The 27,403-nt window shown below is 43.0% G+C and overlaps 1 protein-coding gene across 1 annotated transcript in view; it reads left to right on the top strand.

Annotated features, from left to right (window-relative positions):
- Positions 1–27,403, top strand: part of B3GLCT (beta 3-glucosyltransferase) — a 90,534-nt gene that overhangs the window by 8,132 nt on the left and 54,999 nt on the right. The window contains exons 3-6 of the mRNA XM_024755648.1: positions 1,379–1,418; positions 12,470–12,579; positions 24,776–24,852; positions 25,660–25,771. Coding sequence (XP_024611416.1) covers positions 1,379–1,418; positions 12,470–12,579; positions 24,776–24,852; positions 25,660–25,771 — 339 coding nt within the window. The remainder of the gene's footprint in view (positions 1–1,378; positions 1,419–12,469; positions 12,580–24,775; positions 24,853–25,659; positions 25,772–27,403) is intronic.

Genomic DNA, 27,403 nt, shown 5'->3' with positions numbered 1-27,403 from the left:
CTGAAAAGAGTTTTATCAGGATTAGGTAAAGTGTCACTGGATCCCGAGGTACAGCAAATCAGTACGTAACTCTGAGGTTCTTCTCGACTCGGTGGTATTTCTGTTCTTGAGACAAAGATAATTTCAGAAAATGCTACCGAAGGTGGCCGCTCCCCTGTGTTCCTCCCCCTCTCCCCATCTGCTGTCACGGTCCCTCCTGCATCCTAAGAGGACACTTCTCTGTGGCAGTGTCTTGGCTTTTAAGCTGTTCCAGTTTTGGTGATAAAGGCTCACAACTGCACTTCTTGTTGCGGTCTGTGAAGAAGATGGAGGGGTATTTGTCACCGTCCATTTATCATAATTATAGCATGTACCGTTGCAAATGGAAAGGGGCAGTTAGAGAGAAAATTCCTTCTTCCAGAGAAGACAATGAAAGTGGCAGATTTAGCTGCTGACACTCTGTGCTTTGTCAGAGAAGTCTTTGAAGAGCTCCTCCCTGATTTAATCAGGATCAGGATCAGGTACTTCTGTGCTCATGTGCCCACGTCCATATTTCTGCGTCTGAAGCTCTGCAGCTCTGAGATGTCCCTTCTGTGCTCATGAAAGCTCATGAGCCCGAGGCTGACCCTCTCCACGGTCCTACTCAGGCCCTCAGGGCTACTTCTCAGGTAGGAGAGAACACGGTGGTGTCATTCTTTTTTTTTTTAGATGTACCACGCAAGCACAATATTTATTTATTTATTTTCTGGCTGCGCTGAATCTTCGTTGCGGCGCGTGGGCTTCTCTAGTTGTGACGCACGGGCTCAGTAGTTGAGGTGCGCAGGCTTAGTTGCCCTGCGGCGTGTGGGATCTTAGTTCCCCAACCAGGGATCGAACCCACGTCCCCTGCATTGGTAGGAGGATTCTTAACCACTGGACCACCAGGGAAGTCCTGGTGGTGTCATTCTTGACGGCAGTACGTCTGAGCCCCCAAAATGTTAAATATGATAATTAGTAGAGCCCGTTTACCTGAGGAACACACAACTAGAATTGGTACTATCGCTGATGTATTTGTAATGCTTAGCATTTACAAGTTTTTAAAATTAACCCTCCCAAGAGCATCATGAACCATCTTACTCGGGAAGAGCGAGCCTCACCTCAATTCAGTGACGTGCTCAGGATCACATCAGAGAGGAACGGCCCCATAGGAATCTTCTGCTGTGATGCAGAAGTATTGATACGTTGTTGCTGCCCCCCCCACCCGCTTAATTTTGGTCTCTTTCTTTAGGGAAGCATTTCTAAGCTCTCATTTTCAATGTCTACCCCCAAATGTTAATATGTACCATACATATGTATTTGGTGTATTGCTAGTTTTGTTATGTGACGAGATTTATCTTTTTCTCTTTTATTTAAAATACAGAATTTGGAGAAAAGTGGTATATCAGAGAAAAATGACGTAGGTGAGTAATGATTTCTTTTTTAACTTAAGAGTATGTATCCAGGTGTACTCCTTGTAAATTATGTTTCAGTGAAGTGAATTTTCCTTTCTGATTTTATTTATGGGATAAATATTGTTGTCCAAATAGGCCGTCTTTGGCCCAGCCCGGTGTTTGCCCTCATGAAGACACAGGGAGAACACTTTTCAGATTGACATATTGGAAGTAACAGCTAATATGTTGGATTGAATTCCCTCGGCCACAGTTTACTGAGTTGCCAATAAGGACAGATTCCCATGCCAGGGGGGCCGCTGTGAGGGTGCAGAGACAAATGAGACAGAGGCTGTTCTTAGGGTGGCACACTTCGCGGGATGAAGGGTCAGCTGTGGCCTTTGCTCACGTGCCCTCCGCTTGGAGCCGGGTCGCCACTGCTGACCTGCAGGCAGCATGCCCGTCCCCTTCGGGTCGGCTTGGCAGCCGCGTCTTCTTTTAAAACATGGGGCGAGGCCGCTCCTGGCTGCCTTGCAGACACACTGTACCCGCCTCACAGCCCATCAGCACTCATGTCTGCACTCCCTTTTACACACATCTTTCTCCCCATGTATAGTGAGCATCTTCAGGGGTGTGACCATGAGTTCGGATTTGGATTCCGTGGGCAGCGGGCCCCAGGGTGTTGATGGGAGGGCAGGGCCGCGCCTCTGTGTGTTGGGTCTCTTCCTAGAGGGTGTGAACTTGATCATTGTCAGTCATCCCAGGGTGGGCCATGGAGACCTGGGAGGTGGGCCTTTGGACGGGGGAAAGGGACGCTTTCCTTCCTAGGCCCTCCTTGCCTGGGCCTGGGTTCTGAGGCGTCTAGAAGGCAGGAGAGGCCCCCCTCCGGGTGGCAGGGTAGGATGGCCTGTGCTGGACCTGGGTGTGCGGGGACCACAGGGGGTGGGCTGGAGTCTTCGGATCAGAGAGCAGCAGTGTTTAAGGAGCCACGGGGGTTCATTGCTCTGCCTTTCCTGCATTACAACACCCTGTGTGGCTGAGCCTCTACTCACGGGAGGAGACTTAAAATCCTCAGAGATTTTACCTCTGCGGCCGAGCCTTAGGCATTTGGGCATTTGGCTGTGTGTTGATTCTGTGGGAGCTGGTGGGCCTCCTCGTAGTAAGTGGTTCTTAAATGAACAATGGCCCTGATCTGGAATGTGGTCTTGAACGTACCTGGGGAGCTGCCTGAGCAAGTGAATCTACAGTCTCCAAGTTGCAAATGGCAAATCCAGTGATAACTGAACTTGAAAAACGACTCAGGGAGCTTATTTGCTACACTCTTAACGTCAGTCTGCAGGACCGGGATGGCGGTGGGGCTACGAAAGCAGCCATCCCAGCAGAATCGGTGCCTGGATCCTGGTCTCACAGTGCTCAGGGCTGGGTGACCGACTCCAAGCGTGGGGCGGTCTTTTTTCCTCTTTTGACTCATTGCCTAATCAGGACATTCACTGGTGACCATGGTTCTCACCAAGTACGACATCCCTCCGGTGGCTCTTACCGTGTGTGTGTGTGTCCATCCCCCAGCCTGAAGTCCCAGGCACTTGTTATGCAGCTTTTGTCAGAAGACCATCACATTGATTTTACATCGGAAAAACACCAGCGTGAGATAATTTTTGACCGGGAGAGATTAGTACTTAGTGGAATGGTTGGTGCATGGTATATACTCAGAAATGGGAGAATTAGAGAACCTTTGATTGCTTTTTCTTTTTGTGAATTTTTGAATTGTATTTTATTTACTTTTTTGTACAGGAGGTTCTTATTAGTTATCCATTTTATACAAATTAGTGTATATACGTCAATCCCAATCTACCAATTCATCCCCCCGCCCCCCCCCCAACTGCTTTCCCCCCTTGGTGTCCATACGTTTCTTCTCTACATCTGTGTCTCAATTTCTGCCCTGCAAACCAGTTCATCTGTACCATTTTTCTAGGTTCCACATATATGTGTTAATATACGATATTTGTTTTCCTCTTTCTGACTTACTTCACTCTATGACAGTCTCTAGATCCATCTACGTCTCTACAAATGACTCAATTTCGTCCCTTTTTATGGCTGAGTAATATTCCATTGTATATATGTACCACATCTTCTTTATCCATTCATCTGTCGATGGGCATTTAGGTTGCTTCCATGACCTGGCTATTGTAAATAGTGCTGCAATGAACATTAGGGTGCATGTGTCTTGTTTTTTTTTTTAGTGGTATGTGGGCCTCTGACTGCTGTGGCCTCTCCCGCTGTGGAGCACAGGCTCTGGATGGGCAGGCTCAGCGGCCATGGCTCATGGGCCCAGCCACTCTGCGGCATGTGGGATCCTTCCGGACCGGGGCATGAACCCATGTCCCCTGCATCGGCAGGCAGACTCTCAACCACTGCGCCACCAGGGAAGCCCGCATGTGTCTTTTTGAATTATGGTTTTCTCAGGGTATATGCCCAGTAGTGGGATTGCTGGGTCATATGGTAGTTCTATTTTTAGTTTTCTAAGGAAGCTCCGTACTGTTCTCCATAGTGGCTGTATCAATTTACATTCCCACCAACAGTGCAAGAGGGTTCCCTTTTCTCCACACCCTCTCCAGCATGTGTTGTTTGTAGATTTTCTGATGATGCCCATTCTAACTGGTGTGAGGTGGTTCCTCACTGTAGTTTTGATCCGCATTTCTCTAATAATTAGTGATGTTCAGCAGCTTGTCATGTGCTTCTAGGCCATCTATATGTCTTCTTTGGAGAAATGTCTATTTAAGTCTTCTGCCCATTTTTGAATTGGGTTATGAGTTTTTTTAATATTGAGCTGCATGAGCTGTTTATATATTTTGGAGATTAATCCTTTGTCCGTTGATTCGTTTGCAAATATTTTCTTCAATTCTGAGGGCTGTCTTTTTGTCTTGTTTGTAGTTTCCTTTGCTGTGCAAAAGCTTTTAAGTTTCATTAGGTCCCATTTGTTTATTTTTGTTTTTATTTCCATTACTCTAGGAGGTGGATCAAAAAAGATCTTGCTGTGATTTATGTCAAAGAATGTCTTCCTGTGTTTTCCTCTAAGAGTTTTATAGTATCGGTCTTACATTTAGGTCTCTAATCCATTTGGAGTTTATTTTTTGTGTATGGTGTTAGGGAGTGTTCTAATTTCATTCTTCTAAATGTAGGTGTCCAGTTTCCCCCGCACCACTTATTGAAGAGACTGTCTTTTCTCCATTGTATATCCTTGCCTCCTTATATTTTCTGTTTCTTCCTGGTTCAGTCTTGGAAGTTATACCTTTCTAAGAATTTGTCCATTTCTTCCAGGTTGTCCATTTTATTGGCATAGAGTTGCTTGTAGTAGTCTCTTAGGATGCTTTGTATTTCTGAGTGTCCGTTGTAACTTCTCCTTTTTCATTTCTAATTTTATTGATTTGTGTCCTCTCCCTCGTTTTCTTGATGAGTCTGGTTAATGGTTTATCAATTTTGTTTATCTTCTCAAAGAACCAGCTTTTAGTTTTATTGATCTTTGCTATTGTTTTCTTTGTTTCTATTTCATTTATTTCTGCTGTGATCGTTATGATTTCTTTCCTTCTGCTAACTTTGGGTTTTGTTTGTTCTTCTTTCTCTAGTTCCTTTAGGTGTAACGTTAGAGTGTTTCTTTGAGATTTTTCTTATTACTTGATGTAGGCTTGTATTGCTATAAACTTCCCTCTTAGAACTGCTTTTGCTGCATCCCGTAGGTTTTGGATCGTCGTGTTTTCATTGTCATTTGTCTCTAGGTATGTTTTGATTTCCTCTTTGATTTCTTCAGTGATCTCTTAGTTGTTTAGTAATGTATTGTTTAGCCCCCATGTGTTTGTCATTTTTACATTTTTTTCCCCCGTAATTGATTTCTGATCTCATAGTGTTGTGGTCAGAAAAGATGCTTGATATGATTTCAATTTTCTTAATTGTAGACAGCATATAGATGGATCTTTTTATTGTATCCATTCAGCCAGTCTGTGTCTTTTGGTTGGAGCATTTAATCCATTCACGTTTAAGGTAGTTATCAATATGTATGTTCGTATTTCCATTTTCTTAATTGTTTTGGGTTTGTTTTTGTAGGTCCCTTTCTTCTCTTGTGTTTCCCACTTGGAGAAGTTCCTTTACAATTTGTTGTAGAGCTGGTTTGGTGGTGCTGAATTCTCTTAGCTTTTGCTCGTCAGTAAAGCTTTTGATTTCTCCATCGAATCTGAATGAAATCCTTGCTGGGTAGAGTTGGGTAGAGTAATCTTGGTTGGTTCTTCCCTTTCATCACCTTAAGTATATCATGCCACTCCCTTCTGGCTTCCTTAAGTATATCATGCCACTCCCTTCTGGCTTGTAGAGTTTCTGCTCAGAAATCAGCTGTTAACCTTACTGGAGTTCCCTTGTATGTTATTTGTCATTTTGCCCTTGCTGCTTTCAATAATTTTTCTTTGTCTTTAATTTTTGCCAACTTGATTACCGTGTGTCTCGGTGTGTTTCTCCTTGGCTTTATCCTGCCTGGGATTCTCTTCACTTCCTGGACTTGGGTGGCTATTTCCTTTCCCATGTTAGGGAAGTTTTCAACTGTAATCTCTTCAGATATTTTCTTGGGTTCTTTCTCTCTCTCTTCTACTTCTGGGACCCCTATAATCTGAAAGTTGTTGCATTTAATGTTTCCCAGAGGTCTCTTAGGCTGTCTTCATTTCTTTTCATTCTTTTTTCTTTATTCTGTTCTGCAGCAGCAAATTCCACCATTCTGTCTTCCAGGTCACTTATCTGTTCTTCTGCCTCAGTTATTCTGCTGTTGATTCCTTCTAGTGTAGTTTTCATTTCAGTTATTGTATTGTTCATCTCTGTTTGTTCATTCTTTAATTCTTTTAGGTCTTTGTTAAACATTTCTTGCATCTTCTCGATCTTTGCCTCCATTCTTTTCCTGAGGTCCTGGATCATCTTCACTATCATTATTCTGAATTCTTTTTCTGGAAGGTTGCCTATCTCCACTTCATTTAGTTGTTTTTTGGGGGTTTTATCTTGTTCCTTCATCTGGTACATAGCCCTCTGCCTTTTCATCTTGTCTGTCATCCTGTGAATGTGCTTTTTCCACAGGCTGCAGGATTGTAGCTCTTCTTGCTTCTGCTGCCTGCCCTCTGGTGGATGAGTCTGTCTAAGGGGCTTGATGGGAGGGACTGGTGGTGGATAGAGCTGGCTGTTGCTCTGGTGGGCAGAGCTCAGTAAAACTTTAATCTCATTGTCTGCTGATGGGTGGGGCTCGGTTCCCTCCCTGTTGGTTGTTTGGCCTGAGGCGAACCAACACTGGAGCCTACCCAGGCTCTTTGGTGGGGTAATGGTGGACTCTGGGAGGGCTCATGCCAAGGAGTACTTCCCAGAACTTCTGCTGCCCGTGTCCTTGTCCTCACGGTGAGCCACAGCCACCCGCTGCCTTGTCAGGAGACCGTCCAACACTAGCAGGTAGGTCTGGTTCAGTCTCCTATGGGGTCACTGCTCCTTCCCCTGGGTCCTGATGCACACACTACTTTATGTGTGCCCTCCAAGAGTGGAGTCTCTGTTCCCCCCAGTCCTGTCAAAGTCCTGCAATCAAATCCCACTAGCCTTCAAAGTCTGATTCTCTAGGAATTCCTCCTCCTGTTGCTGGACCCCCAGGTTGGGAAGCCTGACGTGGGGCTCAGAACCTTCACTCCAGTGGGTGGACTTCTGTGGTATAAGTGTTCTCCAGTCTGTGAGTCACCCACCCAGCGGTTATGGGATTTGATTTTACTGTGATTGCGCCCCTCCTGCCGTCTCACTGCGGCTTCTCTTTTGTCTTTGGATGTGGGGTATCTTTTCTGGTGAGTTCCAGTGTCTTCCTGTCGATGATTGTTCAGCAGTTAGTTGTGATTCCGGTGCTCTCACAGGAGGGAGTGAGCGCACGTCCTTCTACTCCAGCATCTTGAACCAATGACTGGTGGGTGGCGCAGTGGTTAAGAATCTGCCTGCCAATGCAGGGCACACGGGTTCGAGCCCTGGCCCTGGAAGATCCCACATGCCATGGAGCAGCTAAGCCTGTGTGCCACAACTACTGAGCCCGTGTGCCACAACTACTGAAGCCTGTGTGCCCAGAGCCCACGCTGCACAACAAAAGCCACCACAATGAGAAGCCCGCACACGGCAATGAAGAGTAGCCCCCGCTCGCCGCTACCAGAGATAGCCTGTGCACAGCAACGAAGACCTAACACAGCTAAAAATAAATAATTTATAAAAAAGAAAAAAAAAAGAAAAGGATAGCTTTATTGCTTTGGTAGCAAAGGGAGACATACTGGGCTTCTGCCTCAAAGAACTGTGTGTCCCCACCTTTGATTGCTTTCCTCTTCACAGAAGAGTTAATCCTCCTACAGGGCTCCCTCTGTAGCCATCTCTGGTCCTGTTTCCTGAAAGTTCTACAGCTACCGTCGGCTTTAACACCGAGTGGGTCCTCGCTGTATCCTTGACTATCTTCCCTTCTCGCCCGTCACACTCATCATTATTGTCAGGCACTTAGTGTGTGACCCATTTATCACTCATTCCTGGAGGAGATACAGTGACAATCTGTCTTGAGTTGTGACTGTGTTTGCTCAAGGCACATTGCAGGGTTTAGGGAAGTATCAGCAAAGGGATGGGGAAATAGTGGAATCGTCTTATTTGGTTCCACTGACCAGGCAGTGAGAGCTTAAGAGTCAAGTGGTTGAACGGCATGAACAGAGAAGACAACCCGGAGATCTAGACTCAGCCAGAATGCGATGCAGTCCAGGAGGGCTTAGGATGTATGTCAGGAAATATTTCCTGGTGCCGATATATAAAGAACAGCAGGAATTTAAGAACCAAACTGTACTATGCTGGTTCTTTCCTGGATTGGGGGTAGGGCTGAACGTGGTCATCGTTCATTGTGTCAGGGTTGTAGGACCTGGGTACACCTTTCCGCTTTTGCCTCATACAGGTAACTCCAGCACACGCACGCTGTTCCTTACCTCACCGTACAGCCTCCCCTAACTGTAATACTTTCAGGGCCCAACACTCCATTTGCTGTCCCGAACCTTCACTGCTCTCTCTGTTGGAAAAGTCGTCCCTGGGTGTCCCCAGGACTTGGTGTCCTCACCACATCCTCTGGGGAGGCTCTGCTGTCTGGGGTCCCAGAGCGCTCTGGAGCCCTTCCCCAGTTTGAAAGCTGTTAGTCTATAGACCCGGCCTCGTTGCGTGGCACATAGATCCTTCCTGATCTGATCTGGCTGACGCAGCCTTCCTCTCTAACTTTATCACTGACTGTTCCCTTCATCCTTTTCTCAGAAATGCCCGATAAACTCCCTGGTCACCTCTCAGGGCTGCTACCAAGATAAGGTGGGCTGTGGGCTCTGTGATAACTCTCTTCTTTCTGCCGCTGATCTGCTACCTTGTGCCTGAGTCTGTAGGAAACTGTCTTATTTTTTTTTTACTTTTTAAATGTTTATTTCATTTTAATTTTTTTATGTTAATTTTTAATTTTAATATTTTATTTTTTTGGCCACACTGTGCCCATGTGAGATCTTAGTTCCCCGACTAGGGATTGAACCCGTGCCCCCTGCAGTGGAAGTGCGGAGTCTTAACCACTGGACCACTAGGGAAGTCCCACTGCTGCATTTTAGAGGAAACTCAGGAAACACCCCTCCCCAGAAGCTCTCCCTGCACTGGCTCTCCTCCTCTGTGCTCCCAGGGTCCCCGCTTGGCTCTGCAGTGACACCCACGGCCTCGTGCTGTGATGGCGTCTTCTGAGCTAGACTCCTGTGCTGGGGTCACGCTTGCTCCTTTGTGTATCCTGGATCCTCCTGCTTAGGAGAGGCTTGGAGATGTTTGCTGAATGAGTGCACACAGCATGCGAGATCCAAGCACTTGATAAAGGAAGGGGATGATCTCTCAGGAGCAGAGGAAATAGCACAGGACCCAGATATGAAAAGGGGAAGAATTCGCTTTTTTTCTTCTCCCCAAGCCTCTTCCCCACACCAAAGAGCTGCTTCTGTGCCAACAGTGGGAACTTTGCTGATCTGGTAGAGGAGGTGGTGGGAGTTGATTCCTGCAGGGTTAACCTTTTGACAGATGGAGCTGCTCTTTTTTTTTAACTTTAAAAAATTTTTTTAAAATTTATTTAATTTATTTTTTGGCTGCGCTGGGTCTTCATGACTGCGTGTGGGCCTTCTCTAGTTGTGGCGAGGCGGGGCTACTCTTCGCTGTGGTGCACGGGCTGTAGGTGCGCAGGCTTGAGTAGTTGTGGCTCTCAGGCTCTAGAGTGCAGGCTCAGTAGTTGTGGCACATGGGCTTAGTTGCTCCGTGGCATGTGGGATCTTCCCGGACCGGGGCTTGAACCTGTGTCCCCTGCATTGGCAGGAGGATTCTTAACCACTGTGCCACCAGGGAAGTCCGAGCTGCTCTTTTAAAAAAATTTATTATGAATTATTTTGAACATACAGGAAGCTACAAAGAGTAACACGGTGTATCTACCACTCAGATTAAGAGATAAAGTATTCCTAACACAGCTGTAGCGTTTAAACCATTATCTTGATTTGGTGTCGATCATTCTCATTTCACACCATATTTGATACATATACATGCATATATATGGTATATATCCATTTTTATATATTTGTGTTTATATTTTTGTAAACCATTGATTTATACTGTATGGTTATTCCCCTGTGCCTTGCTTTTTTCAGCATTCTGTCTGTAGGGTTCATCTCCAGGATCCATCTGGCTTGATCCACGTAGTGTCAGTTAATCCTTATTGCTGTGTAGTAGTCCAGTTTGTGTATCCTGTTAGGGGGCATCTGCTTTGCTTCCAATTCTTTCTTTTTACACAGTGCTGCTGTGAGCACTCTTGTTACATTCCCTTGTACACGCATCGAGAGTTTCTCAAGGATGACTAATAAGGCTGGAGTTTCTGGGTCATTGCACAGGTGCATCTTCCACTTTATTAAATTTTGCAAAAGTTATTCTCTGAGGCTTAATGACTCCAGTCTTAAAAAAAATAAATACTTCTCATTTTGATAAGTCAGTTACGTTAGTGTTTCAGATGTAGTGGATCGAAGGTTACATTTCAGTTGAAGTAGAAGATACCCGTTTGAACCTTATCTGTGTGTCTGATTTATACTGATTTAAAACAGAGATCGGTATGTGGAGGGTTCATGTTTATATAAACTCCTACAAAGAAAGAATGAGGTCATATTCAGCAGGTTGTTCGGCATTTCCTTTTAAATTTTTTGTTGAGTTTTAACTAGAGAGTATTTTGGATTATTTTTAGGATCTGGACTGCTCACTGTGGAGCTATTTGTTGTATGAATATTTGAGTGAATAAATGAATGGAACTATAGAACTGAACATGAGAACGATAAAATATAATGGAATAAATTAAAACCAAGTTAGCGGCCCTGAGTCGAGGGGTTAAAGTGAAAAGCTCCTGGTGGGGGGAGGGTCCTCACATTCATTTACTGTCAGCCTGCTGGAGGCTACAGTTTTTTAAATTTAAATTTTTAAAAAAATTTTATTTTATATTGGAGTATAGTTGATTAACAGTGTTGTGTTAGTTTCAGGTGTGTGTACAGCAAAGTGATTTAGTTTTACGTATACATATGTCTATTCTTTTTCAAATTCTTTTCCCGTTTAAGTTATTGCAGAATACTGGAACAGAGTTCCCTGTGCTGTACGGTGCTCCTTGTTGGGTATCCGTTTTAAATATAGCAGTGTGTACATGTCAACCCTGAACTCCTAGTCTATCCCTCCCCCCACCCCATAACCAGGGTTTCATTCTCTAAGTCTGCATCTATTTCCGTTTTGTAAATAAGTTCAGTTGTATTTTTTTATTAGATTCCACATATAAGTGATATCACATATTTGTCTTTCTCTGTCTGACTTACTTCACTTAGTATGATCATCTCCAGGTCCATCCGTGTTGCTTGGAGGCTAAAAGTTTGTAACATCTGCCTTCAGCCAGCACCGCTGTCTGGTGGCAGCGTCCTGACACAACGGCAGTCTCTTTTCTTTATCACGAGCTCAGGCCTGATGTGCTTCCCTGGTGCGGGGCCTGAGCAGCCCCGTCTGCGGCGAGACGTCTGTGTTCTCCCCTGGCCTGGACGCTGTCAAGACACCGGCTGCCCTGAAGCCAGTCTCAGCTGGCGGCAGCTATGGCCAGTGTTGCCGACAGGCTTTTTTACGCAGCCCTTCCCGCCACAGCCCTGCTGTGTGGAATCGTGGCTGTTTTCCTGGAGATAACACTGCATCCTGGCCAGGTGCCTTGTGAGGTCATTGCTGAGCGTCACCTTGAAGGGCTGTCCAGAATGTGCTTGAGGTAGAGTGTTAGTTTGCTAGGGCTGCTGAAACTAAGTGCCACAAACCGCGTGGCTTCAGCAGAAGTTTGTCTCCCGGTTCTGGAGGCTGGGTTGGTTTCCTCAGAGGCCCCCCTCCTTGGCTTGCAGGTGGCCGTCCTCTCCCTGTATCTTCACAGCATCCTCCCTCTGTGTGTCTCTTGCCCGGATTTCCTCTTTTTATAAAGACGCCAAGTACCGTATATCGGATTAGGACCTATACTAATAACCTCACTTTAACTCGATCACCTCTGTAAAGACCCAGTTCCAAATTAGGTCCCAATGTGAGGTGCTGGGGGTGAGGACTTCAACACATGAAGTTTGGGGGACACAATGCAGCCCCTAACAGGTAGACACACTGTAGGGTTATGTGTGAATTGTTAAACGGCTTCTTGCAGACATTGGATTTTCAGTGACGAGGGAAGTGAGTGTTCTTTCCCACATTAACATTTGCGTACTTTCTGACAGATGCAGGAGCAATGTCACAGTTTGTTACCACAGACTTGGTCTAGTACAGCGAGCTTATTTACTTACTAACTTCTAGGAAGGAAGTTGCAGAGATCAGTTTAAAAAGGGAGATTGTGTTATTAGAATTACATATAAATTGATTCTTTTTCCCTAAGGGTTTATTGCCTGAAGGCTTGCCTTGTGGTGGTTTTTTTTTTTTGACTTGTTTTCAAGTTTGTTAAAAAAATACCTGAAAACTTTTTGTTGTTGTCGTTCTAGATTTAAAAGGAATTACATTTGTCATCCAGAGTCAAAGTAATTCTTTTCATGCAAAGAAAGCAGAACAGTTAAAACAAAGCATCTTAAAGCAAGCTGCAGATCTTACCCAGGTATGTAGAGGTGACTTGGAATGTCAGATACTTATTTCTTGATTCATTTATGTTTTCCAAAGCTCTTGGTCCATAGATGATCAATTTTATTGAGATAAAATACCTCGTTTTTGTTTTGCTGGCTTAATATGGACTATATTGTTTAAAATGCTCTAGTTAATTTCTAATGTTCAAAGCATCGTATTCTAAATTATTATATATGTATATATATTTTTTGTTGCAATGGTAAATGGGAGTGTTTTCTTGATTTCACTTTCAGATTTTTCATCATTAGTATATAGGAATGCCAGAGATTTCTGTGCATTAATTTTGTATCCTGCTACTTTACCAAATTCATTGATTAGCTCTAGTAGTTTTCTGGTAGCATCTTTAGGATTCTCTATGTATAGTATCATGTCATCTGCAAACTATATATATTTTTAAAGAGAATTATATAAATGTATAGGACTATCATGGTTTCATCATAAAGTATGATAGAAAAAAGTGGAAGAAATAACTTTTTAAAGGCAGAGCTTAAAATAGCAAAGATAATTAATGTTCAAAATTTTGGTAACAAGTTCTATGGCAATTTCTATGTTGAAATAACACTTTCATTAACCTTAGTGCGGTGCTTCTTCTGTGAGTTTCTTAATCCGTTTTTAAATTGGATCTTATTAATTGAACTTTTGATTTGATTTATAATGTAATATCCAAGAAGGATTATGGAGAGAAAGATTGACACGTCCAGGTACACTTTAATGATGTTTGAAATAGGCGTGAGCTGAGTTTAAATCTGTTCTGAATGATGCTGGAGGTTTGGGGCAAAGGAAGATCTACCTTCTTGTGCTGCCATATAGGAGCTTTCTTTTTTAGCCAAGCAAAGAAATTCCTCCCAGCCCGCTCCACTATATGCCTGTGGCCTTCAACACAGAAGTGCTGTCTGGAGGTAAAAGCCATCAAGAGCTCTCTGACAAGAGACCTGTGTGTTTGACAGACAGCTTCTTTCTGTTGGTGGGAGCCGGGAAATAAAGGGTTGGAGATATCGATGGAAAAATGAACAGCTGTAAATGGTATTCAAGGTTAAGGCACTGCTGACAGTAAAGCTTACTGTGCTTAATCTTTAAATGCTTTACGTATGAAATTCATCCACCCTCCCCACGTCCCCGCAAGGACAGTCCGTCGGTTCCTCATACCTTCTCAAGGGAGAGGAAAGTGTTGCAGGCTATAGACAGGTGGTTGGTTTTTTTGTTTTTTTTCGGGGGAGGTACTTGGAGATAGGAGCAGCTTGATGAGTTTTAAGTTCCCCTTTGTCTGGAAACCCAACTTTGGAGATTTTCTTCTACTAAACCTTTTCAGATTCCATCAGAGAGGAAGTCCTGCAGCAACCTTGACAGGCTGGGGTTCCTCCGTGGGCTCTGGTAGAGGCCTGTGCGGGGGTTGGGGAGCAGGGCCCCACATAGTCCCTCAGTGGGGTCTGGGTGAGCATTCATGCAATTTAGCTCAGTTGGGCCTTGGCTGTTACCCCAAACTGTGAATCAGTGATGATGTCAGGACAGAGTTACGTATCGTTTGAATTCATATATGAATTATGTGCACATATATCTCTGTACCTTGTTCCCAGAAGTACCTTCCCTTTTGTAGAGGCAGATTCATGTGTGTTTTATGAATTTTTAAAAAATAAATTTATTTATTTATTTTTTGGCTGCGTTGGGTCTTCGCTGCTGTGCGCAGGCTTTCTCTAGTTGTGGCAAGAGGGGGTACTCTCGTTGCAGTGCATGGGCTTCTCATCGCGGTGGCTTCTCCTGTTGCGGAGCACAGGCTCCAGGTGCGTGGGCTTCAGTAGTTGTGTCACGAGGGCTCAGCAGTTGTGGCTCGCGGGCTCTAGAGCGCAGGCTCAGTAGTTGTGGCACGTGGGCTTAGTTGCTCCGCGGCATGTGGGATCTTCCCAGACCAGGGCTCGAACCCATGTCCCCTGCATTGGCAGGCGGATTCTTAACCACTGTGCCACCAGGGAAGCCCTTGTGTCTCTCTTTTCTAAAGTTCTCTGAGGTCAGTATAAAACATAAGAACGTAACATCCTGGTTACATGCTGTAATATGGCTCAACCATGTTCAGTGTTCTGCTTGTGGTAACCTTTCCTAGAAAGGTTAGGAAACATTTCTATTTCTCTAAAGTGTTGAACTTTTCTAGCAGTTTATTCTGTGCTTCTGTTTAGTTTCAGTATGCTTCTACTTAATTTGTATTGTCCTTTGCATTTACAGTTTGCCATTTAGACCACCTGTTTAGCTGGTGACTTAGATTGCCACTAGGTGGCAGTATTGGTATTACATTTAAAGGCACCTAATAAAGCAGTATCATCAAGCAAACCCCTCTCCCCCAGCATCTAATTTCTGTGATAATAAATGGAGTCTAGAGTAAAGCAATTGGAAACCTCCCTTTAATTATCAGATAGTCTGTTTTTCTTATTCAGTTCTTTCCTAGCATGGAGGCCAGCTATGAGTACTGAAGTAGTTATGACAGAATTTTGTTTTAGCGCTTGGATTTAATTTGCTCACAAGATCCAGGGTGTGCTGTTACAACTTAGGTAATTTCATATTTGGGTTAACAAGTCTTTTGGTAGTTGAAATGGCTGGAAAGATTTTACAGTTTGCATCTGTACATGATACTGGTTCATTTTTTTTCTCTTTGTAGAGTTCTTTATGTTATGTATGTGATTTAAAGTTGAATTTATTCCATGAATAGCATCTTGGAGATCCACAGATTGTCGAAAGCTCACACCGGGTCTGTAGACAATACCTGGGGCAATGATGAGCTACCCTGACCTAGAACTACATGAAAACAGAGAAAGAAGATTAACTGCAGAGAATTAAGTGCTGAGATGCAGAGACTATAGGGCAGCAAAGTCACTTGGAGAGGCAGGTCATGGCTCCCTAGTTGCAATTTGACTGGACCTTGGTTTAAGGAACTGACATATTCTTGAAAAAGAACTGACAGCCTAGTCGTCAGCTGGGGAAGACAAGGACAGCCGAATCCGGGGCAGAGTCGTCAGGGCTTCCCCAGTGCTGCGGCAGAAGCAGGCTGGCTCCTCGGAGGGGTCAGCCCCATGGTTTGCCAGGTATGTGCTGTGCCTCTAACGGGACAGGATGTCACCTATGACCTGAATCATTAGGTCTTGAGGTTGCAGTTTTGGTTTTCTCCATCGATTTGCCCACCACGAGCATTCACCACAGTTGCTTAGTGAGGGAGGAATCAGCTACACGTTTTACCATCTGAATATTTATCTGAGAGTCCAAAATACCGCTTCCACGCCACCAGATGTCTAGAACTGCTGTTTATTTATTCGTTACTTCTGTCGGGTTGCACTTGACTACGAAATCTGCCAAAAATTAAGGTGCAAAAATGTAACGGTTTCTGCAGTTAGGCATCTGCTTCCAGCTGTTCTCTTTTGCTTTGGCAAGTCATTGCCTACGCCTGTTTCGCCTCAAGGTGCTAAAATGTGGTCTTATTGAAAACACAAACGTTTTTCATTCTTCTCATTTGAGTATAAAAACAGGAGCCTAAGCGAACTTTCTATCTGAAACATGACACTGTCCTCGGAGTTGTTACCAGAGTGGTGAAGCTGTTTCCCTTGTTTTCTGCAACAGTCTGGGTCATTGTGAGTTGTCACTCCCATTTCCAGGTTTGATGCTTATCAGGCAGTTCATAATGGTTTTGAAGTCTATAATGATATAGTTCTTCTAGTCAGGAAGCTAGCAGACTTTACCAAGTGCTTCCTGTGTACAGAGAACCATTCTGGATTGTGGTGGAGCAGAGTTAGAGAGGATTTAGAAAAGATACTCTCGTTCTTTGAATTACTTATAAGATAGATGGTAACGATCTCATAATAGAAATGACTGTATCATTAAGTAGAAATTAGAAATCCGAAATAAGTCTATTAAAATATCTATTCAGCAATATTCATTGCACATCTGTAGCTACATTAGGTACTTTTGAACGTAACAGGACATCTCTAGACAGTCCATGGGGCCCTTGAGAAAGATGGTGGTCATGAAGCTGTTTAGGAAGTAGAGCGATATGTAAACAGCACATGAAGGAAGACTTTTATCAGATCCGATAGGAGAGACAGGAAATTAGCTGGAGGGATGTTGGTTTGGAACACGGAACCAGATCTGGAAGACGAAGACATGAGTCATCAGGAAGGTTTGCTTTTAGGATGCCAGGGGACCTAGGATTTCTTCGGGGGGATGAGTAAAGCGTGTTTTAGCAGGAATAGTGATCTTTCTAGATCAGAATGGATGGAAAGTAGAGCTGGTGATATGGTTGACCAGTCCAGGGTTCCTAAATGTACATCTACAGATAGAAGAATGCAGATTTGGAAGAAGTGCTACCGTTTTTCCTGAGTGCTTTCTCCCTGCATTACAGATGGAAGGGTAATGTGAACTTATAAAGATTGACTATACCAAGAGGTGCATGAACAAAAGCCAGGTGGAGGTAAGGCTAACAGAAACCCATAAGGAGAGTTTGTGCGACAATCTCTGAATTAATCAGGCCCTTGAGTGTATTTTGTTTTAAATACCTGTTATGTGCGTGGCATCTGTGTGTCAATTGTGATTTGACTTCTGCTTTTTGAACTTGAAAAAAATTCCTTCTTGAGTCAGTGTTTGTGTGAAAATTCTTATTTTTTTTGTTACGTGAAATGGGCGCAGTCAGCTCGGTCTCTGGCGAAGACTCTGTTGGAGAAGCTTGAGTTTATGTTGTGATGGAGAGGCTGTCAAATGAGAGTATTTTTTTCCTTCTGGGACCTGGGATCCGGTAACCAAGGCTGATCCTAGATTGACATAGTTTTTACTGCACCTTCAGAAATGTATCAACACTTGCTTAAAATTATAGAAGCCATTAATGTTCGCCAAAGGAATTTCAAAATAAGATTAAATTGGAGGCAATAAAGGAGAGAGGAGAAAGCATCATTGTGTTTTTTTAAAACTAGGTTCTAGTAAAATAAAGACTCATGTACATTTTGAAGACTCTGAAGTATGATCTTAGCACAAGGCACAGGTCATGTGTGGTTGGGGAATCACTTTGAATGGGAGACAGGGAATAAGCCCCTGTAGGAGTGACTACTCAGAGAGAGGGGACAGGCTGGATTTAGAATGAAGGCAGGACCTGAGGGAGGGGCAGAACCACGGATAAGTTATGGACCCTTTTTTTTTTTTTAACATCTTTATTGGAGTATAATTGCTTTACAATCGTGTGTTAGCTTCTGCTGTATAACAAAGTGAATCAGCTATACATATACATTTATCCCCGTATCCCTTCCCTCTTGCGTCTCCCTCCCACCCTCCCTATCCCACCCCTCTAGGTGGTCACAAAGCACGAGCTGATCTCCTGGTGCCACGTGGCTGCTTCCCACTAGCTATCTATTTTACATTTGGTAGTGTGTATATGTCCATGCCACTCTGTCACTTTGTCCCAGCTTACCCTTCCCCCTTCCCGTGTCCTCAAGTCCATTCTCTACATCTACGTTTGGACGCATTTTTAAGGCATCCTCCAAATACAGAAAAGAAAATTCAGAAGTGGGTTAGGCTTATAAGGTTTTCTTTTTAGGGGGGTTATGGTGCCCCTGTAAATTTCATTTTATGGCAATAATGGATTACATTTTCCGTTTTAGGCCCAAAGGGGCCAGACTAGCTGCTTAGAAACCTCCATACTCTCCCTTCCCACAGCTAAATAGCTTCTGAAGAGAGCAGACAGTTCCAATTTTGTTGCCTTCTTTTGTGGTACGAACTTTATTTAAAAGCTGGCAGAATCACAACCTTACAAATAAATGATTCTGCTTATTCACAGAAAGTTTTGGGAATCACTGTTTTCTCAAGAAGAGTTAGGTCTGGGCTCATTAGTTGAAAAAACCTCATTTCCATGCGATAAGGCAGGAAAGCTGGAAGCAAAGCCTTTCACAGATGAGCGAGAAGAAGCTTGAGAAAGTGGCCTTGTATTTTCTAGTTTTAGACGTTATCATATTGGCAAGGAGACAGCGTGAGGTGCTTCATTGAAAGGTTAGCTGTGAGAATCAAGTCGCTTTCACAAAACTTTCCTTTTTAGGTGAGAGCAACTGGATGCTAAATTACTTAGTGAAAGTTTGTTTTCTGTCGTAATCGGTAGGTGTTAAGTAATCACGTTAAGTTATTTATTAAAGTGGAGTTCTTACTACCTAGCTGTTGAGTAAGAATTTATGCATCCACTTACCAAATCTTTGTGGAGTATTTACTTAGGCAAGGGCCTGGGCGAGATGCTGCAGGAGAAAACAGAGCAGTGAGACCGAGTGCACTTCCTCTGGGGCTTGCTCAGCTGTAATGAATTCTTCACACCATGTCGTGAATGTGGGTCTCTGTTTGGCGCCCAGCATTTGGACACCTTCCCTTACTGGAGATTTCTACCTGGTGTGAATCTGGTGGGAGTGGGCTCGGCCCACTCAGGACCTCAGAGGCCAGACTCGGGGTCTCCCCAGCTCATGGAGGGTGGCCAGCTGGCGTTGCCACGCAGGATTCTGAGTCTGGAGCTAGGGACCCATACAAGTGGTTTATTTATTTACTTACTTTATTTATATTTGGTTGTGCTGGGTCTTAGTTGTGGCAGGTGGGCTCCTTAGTTGCAGCTTGCCAGCTCCTTAGTTGTGGCATGCAAACTCTTAGTTGCGGCATGCATGTGGGATCTTAGTTCCGTGACCAGGGATCGAACCCGGGCCCCCTGCATGGGGGGGGGGGCACAGAGTCTTAACCACTGTGCCACCAGGGAAGTCCCGAGTGGTCACTTTAGATCTCACTCTCCTGGTGGTGACATCGGTGCCCAGGGGACCAAGTGAGGTGGCAATGCATGCATGCACGTGTTGGAGGAGGCCAGTGCTCTGGGGCGGGTGATGCCCTCCAGGGCGACCTTTTCCCGGTGAGTCACTGTGGAGGGGGGCCCTGCCTGTGCCACCCTCTGGGAGGCTCGTGATGGGGGGCGGGGCACTGCATGTCGCTTCCTGCAGCCGCAGCAGCAGCCACCATGAGAACACAGGCCAGGCAGCAGCCCGCCCGCCCTGCCGGGGGAGGGCAGCGGAGGCTTTGTCATGACATTTGAACTGAGCCTTGAAGAAACAGGAAGAGTTTGCCGGGGCGACTGTGAGGACCCCCACTGATGGAGAGAGGAAATCTCGGGTCTCGCGGGATGTTGGCAAAGGGCTCAGCTACTCTGTGAGCTACTACCATGAGTTCACATTTGGGGAGGTGGGCTTGGAGGGACTAGTGAGACGCCTAACACGTGGCGCCGGGGTCTGCAGTAGAGACCCTGGACGAGGGTTGGAAGCCATAGTAGTGCCCGCAGCGGACGTTCACCGAGTGCTCACCATAGCCGTTACTTTACCTCGCGCTCATGTCAGTACACTATACCGCCTTCAAGCGTCAGCTCCTCTACGTCTATGAAGTGGTGTCTGTAATTCTCCCCATTTGCAGAGAGGAAACGGGCTTAGAGGGATTGAGCGACTTGCCCACGCCCACATCACTAACGAGCAGTGCGGCCAGGCTTGCGTCTCAGTTCTGAGCTGCCTGCTGACACACAGGTGGGGCCTTAATCACGGGGCCCGGCGGCAGATCGCTGCCGCTGCTGTGTGCAGGGAATTCCACGCCAGTTCGTAAACAGTGGTCTGTGCCCTCTCTCACCTTACCCGGCTTTTTTTTTTTTTTAATACCATTTATCCTTGGCATTATATTCTAGATATATTTGCTTACGGCCCGTATCCTGCATTAGAACCTGAGATCCGAGAGGCCAGATCCAAGACTCTGCCCGGTCTTTTCACAGATGTTTCCTGTGTTCCTAGAACAGCACCTGGCCCATAGTAGTTGCTCAACAAATATTGTACCATCATAATAATATTAATAACCATCACATGCAAGCTTGTGCCAAGTGCTTGGCATGTATTAACTCACTTGACCCCAGCACTGTTGTGACCCCCATGTTAGAGATAGATAACAGACCACAGGCAGGTCTGGGAACTTGCTCAAGGCTGAAGAGCTGGAGCGAGGATTCTGATGCAAGCACTTTGCCTCCAGAAATCAGGTCCCTACATGCTAAGCTTTATTGCCTTTCATGAGTGAGTGAATGATTCGTTAAAACAGAGTTATATGAGCTATAAAAATGTACATAGTAATGCATTTCAAAGTAAATATTTAATAAAGAAATTATATCAATGATGAGGTAATATTTTTCTCTTGTTAGGAAATGACAGGTTTCTGGGGAAAAAAATATATTTTAACATAGGCTCAGATTTCTGGAATGTTTGTCATTATAGCATTACTGTAGTCTCCCGGTCCACATGTGAATCCTGGGTTTTTAAAGGCTAGTAAATCTGTCTGATGTATGTTCCAAACAGGATATTATATCCTCATAAGATAGACCTACTTCTTATGGAAGAAATAACAATAAACAGATGTTAAATTTTGTCATGATTTATTTGTTGGGCTAAAAGTTCAGTGCCTAAGAACTATGTAATAGTTGGAATTTGGAAATACAGTTGAACTGGAATCAGTCTTAAAAGCAGGATTCAGGCCTTTAGAACTTTTGCCTAATACTGAACAAATATCTTGGTTTTTGCTTTCTAATTTAGTACTTGGTCTGAATAATGAGGCCGAATTAGACCGTAAACTCATGAACTTAAATTAAGGTATGGACAAGTAACGAATATTGGGAAATAGTCTGTTGACAAGGGAAGAGGCCAGCATCATGGAGTTAAATTAGTTGAACTTTTTCCAGACAGAGGCAGAAAGACTAAAGTGGTTCAAAACCAAATTTGCCTAATAAAGTCATTTATGACATTTAAAATATTAATCTACTTTGATCCATGTTCAGATGTTGGCTTTTTCATTCATACTAGTTCTAGATATAAATTTTTAATGATTTCTGCCTCCATATCAAGAATAATGGGCCTTCTCCATTCTCAAAGCATTTTTAGAAGGCGCAGCTATGCGATCAAAACCCTCTCCCAAATGAAGACGATGAATATGTATGAGAAACAGGTAATGAAGTAGAGTGTTGGCTTTGAATTTGTTGGTTCTCAGTAATTATTAATGGCATTAAATGTGAACATGCCATGATAAAAAATGTTCAAAGGAGGTACTGCCTGAAGGTCCAGTAGGCCTTCTGACTTCAAAATGCTTATTAGGATAGCAGTAGATGTCAGTGATGGAAATAAAGGTAGATTTTGGTTCAGCAAGACAAATAGTGTTAACGTAAGATGTTTAAATTACTGTGATCAACTTTTTCTTTTTTTTTTTTCCTTTTCTGTCATTTACCCATATTTGATTATTTGCATTTTTAGTCCCTTTATGCTTGCCTCTGTTATGGTGTTATCTCATTTGTGATAGAATTTTACCTTCAACTTTTAGGTTTGAAATAGAATCATGGTTTGGTGAATAGGCATCATTTAGATTGCCGACAGGCATGACTGCCTTTGTTATAGCTTTTAGCTTTTATTCCAAAGGGCTCTGTTGATATAACATTTTCTTACTTTTTCCTTGATTTTTCGTTTGAAAACTCATTCATCCCTGCAATTACATACTAAAAAACTCTATTTTCATCTAAAAGTGCTGTCAGGTGGTGATGTGGCATCTTTAAGGAGGTTTAATTCTTGTGGATAGAACAGACAGTAGATATAAAGAACATAAATTACTACAATCCCGAGTGGTAAGAACTGAGATAAGATCATTTGATGGAAAATTTTATTGTGACCTTTTAAATTATTTTATCTTAGAGGTGCTAATACATATGAGTATGTGTGTATCTAAGTCTGGGTCTATGTGCATTTGCACACAGAATATATACACACAGACAAACATACATGCATATATATATGCACACACATATATAAAACAAGACTAAAAGCTCTTGGTCCTTTTTGAGAATTAGTAGACAAAAGTTTATAAGTAGAATGGCTTTGGCTTAATCAAGAGTTAATCAAGACCAGGTTTCTGAGTATCAAGGGAGGACCTATTTTATATTTTTAAGACAAACGTATTCACACATATTTGGAGATAGTTATCAACATAGCATACTAGTTTTTGAAATGTTTCTATTTGGAGATACAGGGGTACAGAAAACTTGATTGCCATTTTTGTGTTCACCAACTGAAGCAAATTACAAAATCCAGGCATGTGATTTAGTAAACAGAAAGTAATGGAGATAGGAAAGATTGTAACCCACTAGTAATCCAGAGAGTTTATTTTAGTCGAGAATATAACTCCTCCTTTGCGCTGACTGAACCTTTGCCTGCTGCAAATTGTCGTGACAGAAGGTATTCGTAGGCCTGCCTCTGCACCGCTGCCAGGAAAGCGCCCTCACAGCCTTTCTGCAGAGGTTACCTGTCTGGGTGTAATACTTGTTGACATCACTTGTATAGTTCCTAAAACTCGGAAGGGTGGTTCTTGTTTGGTAACCACATTTTCGTATTTATTTTTGCTCAAAACAGTTTTTTAGTTAAAATATATTTTAAAGCATATATGTAATAATTTCATCCTTCTGATTCTGGCTCCTTTCCAGTCTCTATTCATCTGTGATTTTGTTTTACATGGTTGGAATTATGTGTTTTAACATTTGACATTCCCATTGTCATAATGTCTTCATTATTATAATTTCAGTTGCTATATAACAGCTCATTTGCTGCTTATTTTCTTGTAAGACTTCTTTTAGTGTTTGCTGTGTTTCTTTTCTAGCTCGTTCATATTAGCATGCTCCCATAATTATTTGAAAGTTTTATGCAAATATTAATGTTACTAGTTTTCTTCACACGATTTTTGCTCTTATGTAATCCTCATGAATATGTATGTGTGTGATATATATGTATGTGTATATATGTATGCCATATGTATGTATAAGCATATAGCTACATATGCATGTATATGTATAGATATGGCATATATATGTAAGTGTATGGCATATACATGTATACAGCATATAGCTAATATATGTGTATATATATACACATACATATAGCAGTTTTTGAAAAGACAACGAAAATCACTTCATTATTCAGAATCAACAGTAGGAAAGCCCAGATTACATTGGGGTGCTGCTAATTCAACCTCTAGGAGTTTGCTTTTTCTCTCTGACGTGCCGTATTGTTAGTGTGATTTAACCTTTGATTACTGTTTTTACGTTTCATATTTGTCCACGGCAGTTAAAAAAAATACTGCATGCGACGAAGAAATGAGGCTTATTTGATTGCCCGAAGATTTATATTGGAAGGCATTCTTTTCTTCTTAAATAATAAACTTATGTGAACTTAAAGAATGGTATGGCGTCTACTTTAGTGTGGTAATATTTCATATAGTTAAGCATGTATTCTTAAAGTCTTTTGTAACAATTACCGGGACTGCAGGCACTACAGAACACAGAATAGCCTACAGTTTGTTGGGGGGCATCCAGGCATATTAGGTGTCTGGGTTTTGACTTGTCTCAACTTGAAGTAGATTAAATAGTGCTTAACTTCAAAGCTCATATTGATAGCTTTAAAGATATGACTCTCTCTCTCTCTCTCTCTGTAGTAGAGCAGGTATGTATATGTAACCGTAGTTGTGTCTATTTCTGGATCTTAGTTCCTCCTAGGTTTATAAATTTTGATACCACATCATTATGCTATTACTGTTGTTGCCTGAATACTTGAGGATTCTATTTCTAGTGTTTAGACCCAAAGCTCTTCATTATGATGGTGTTCTAGTGTTTTAGTGTTTTTAGGGGCACTCTAAAATTTTTTCTTCACTTGAGGTAAATTGGCTATTATATCCTCTTGTTTAGCCTGAAGTGTTTTATTTTCCACGTGCTTTCCTCTGTTGTGTACACAGAGAAAGCTGTCTTTATGCCTCTGAGTTTGCCCTGACTGCCCCTGGGCTCTTGCCTTCCAGTCGCCTTTGCACGCCTGCAAATTCCAGGTCTGCTCCGGGTGTCACTGAAGACCCTTCCTGGAGGGCCTCTGAGACATGCGGAGCCTGGGGGCTGAGGAGGCTGTGTGGCTTCAGCGAAAATCCTTCACTTCTAGTAGCTCCAAAGGGAAGAGAAAAGAGACGAGTAGGAAGAGCAAAGCGTCAGATCTTTAAAAATACCTGGTTTTAAATTTGAGTCTTTTGAAGAAATTGCTGCGGTCATACTGTGTTTTTTATTTGTTTCTCTGCTTTGACGATTGTTTCTTCAGGAAGTCCCCAGAGTCCTCCTCCTTCACCAGCTGGCTCAGCAGGAAGGCGCGTGGACCATTCTTCCGTTGTTACCGCAGTACGTTTCACGTGACACGTGCTCATTATTGGCATCTCTACCTGACGCTCGTAGGCTCCCTAGTTTTCTTACTCAGAGGGTGTTTTTTCCTCAGTCAGTAAGTAAAGTCCATTTGGACTCCATGACCACTACTGTAATCGGATTTCTTGATGATTGATTCTTTTTTTTTTTCCTGTTTCACTAGGCAGTGGGTTTTATTTGAATTAATCTACAGTGACCGTAATTCCCCAGCTCCTTACTGTTTGTCTCGTATCTAAAACAGTTCTTCCCAAGTTATACATCATAAGTACTACTTCAAACTAATTAAGTATTTCTTGGATTTTTTACAAAAATGATTCAGTTCTCTGAGTCTCCTGTTTTTATATCTAGTGTACCATGTGTCTTTAGAACTACTTTAACTTACTATTTGAGAAATTAGATATATTTATAGTCAAACTGCATTATTCATACAGTTTAAGCATTGATGATTGATTCTTAATCATGAATAGCTTTTATTTTTAAATATGTTTCTTTCTTAAAGGATATAATGTCAATATATTTGATATTTTATTTGAGAATTATGTCTCTTCTGAATTGGGGTTTGTCATAGAAAGAATTAACTTTAAGAAGTCTAGCTGTTTCATAAACCAATAGTATCTGGCTTTCCTCTACGCTTAAACTATACACAGAAGAAAAATATTATGGGAAAAAAATCCAGATTTCTTGCCATTTTGTATGTCCTTCATCCATTTCCTGTTGATCAGTTTTAAACCTTATTATAAACTCACTTTATAAAGGTGATTACTATAACCTATTTGTTTTTGTCAGCTTTTCTGTAACATATAGCAGAAATTCATCATGGATTTTCTTCTGTGAAGAAGAGACAAGAATACAAATTCCACAACTCTTACAAGCACTCAGAAGATATGATCCATCAAAGGTAAATACAATTTCAATACGAGTATTTTTATTTTGCAGAAAATGCTTAAAAGAAGTTTAATGTTGATTAAGAGGTTTTTCAGTCTAACAAAAACACTTAATTTAAGATTAAGAAGAATGAAATAGGCTGCTCTTGCCTTGTGAAACGGAGCACATTCTGTCTATGCAATGTGTATCTCAAAAAAACCTGCTTTCACTTAAAAAAAGAAGCATGAAATAACAGTTGAATATCTGGAAGCAATGTCAAATACTTCTCTTTGACGTTTGGAGCTTTCAGAAGGATGGAACTTAAAATGAGCCATTTTTAAATGAAAAAAATATATGGGTTATCAATTTTGAAGAATTAAAAAACTATTGATATAACCTAGAGTTAAGAAATAAATTTAAATTGGTTATTTCTCTTTATCAACAATGACCACATTATTTTAGACAAGAAATATTTTTTGAGTACCAACTGTGTATCAAGCACTATGATAGCAGAGGCTAGACAGACAGGGGTCCTGACTGCCTGGATGGTACAGAGTAGCAGGGAGAGGAGGGACCATTAAGAAAGCAATTACCGAGGGAGAGGACTGGGGTTGGCGGCCTGAACACAGCCTGAAGCGGTTAGTGCACCACGGCTAGCCTAGCCGGGAGGGAGTCCCGGAAAACGTCTGGAACTGCCGAAGAGGCAAGACAGTTTTTCTTCCCTCTTTGTTTCCTGGTACACGAGGAGAGGGGATTAAGAGCGCTGCTTAAAGGAGCTCCAGAGATGGGCACGAGCCACGGCTATCAGCGCGGACCCCAGAGATGGGCATGAGACGCTAAGGCTGCTGCAGCCACCAAGAAGCCTGTGTGCGAGCACAGGTCACTCTCCACACCTCCCTTCCGGGGAGCCTGTGCAGCCTGCCACAGCCAGGGTCCTAGGATCCAGGGACAACTTCCCCGGAAGAATGCACAGCACACCTCAGGCTGGTGCAATGTCATGCCGGCCTCTGCCGCCGCAGGCCCGCCCCACCCCCATGCCCCTCCCTCCCCCCGGCCTGAGTGAGCCAGAGCCCCCGAATCAGCTGCTCCTTTAACCCCGTCCTGTCTAAGCGAAGAACAGACGCCCTCAGCGACCTACACGCAGAGGCGGGGCCAAATCCAAAGTTGAACCCCAGGAGCTGTGCGAACAAAGAAGAGAAAGCGAAATCTCTCCCAGCAGCCTCGGGAGCAGCGGATTAAATCTCCACAATCAGCGTGATGTCCCGGCATCTGTGGAATACATGAATAGACAACGAGTCATCCCAAATTCAGGAGGTGGACTTTGAGAGCAAGATTTATTATTTTTTCCCCTTTTCCTCTTTTTGTCAGTGTGTATGTGTATGCTTCTGTGTGAGATTTTGTCTATATGGCTTTGCTGTCACCATTTGTCCTAGGGTTCTGTCCGTCCGTTTTTTTTTCCACTTAAAAAATTTTTTTTTCTTAATATATTTATAGTTGAAAACTTCCCTAATATGGGAAAAGAAATAGTTAATCAAGTCCATATAGCACAGATAGTCTCATACAGGATAAATCCAAGGAAAAACACGTGAAGACACATATTAATCACACTATCAAAAATTAAATACAGGGGCTTCCCTGGTGGCTCAGTGGTTGAGAGTCCGCCTGC

The sequence above is a fragment of the Neophocaena asiaeorientalis genome, unplaced genomic scaffold (genome assembly GCF_003031525.2).
Source record: "Neophocaena asiaeorientalis asiaeorientalis breed wild unplaced genomic scaffold, Neophocaena_asiaeorientalis_V1.1 scaffold59, whole genome shotgun sequence".
In the NCBI taxonomy this organism is placed as follows: domain Eukaryota; kingdom Metazoa; phylum Chordata; class Mammalia; order Artiodactyla; family Phocoenidae; genus Neophocaena; species Neophocaena asiaeorientalis.
The sequence above is the reverse complement of the archived record's forward strand: the minus strand, read 5'-3'. Positions and strand labels throughout refer to the sequence as shown.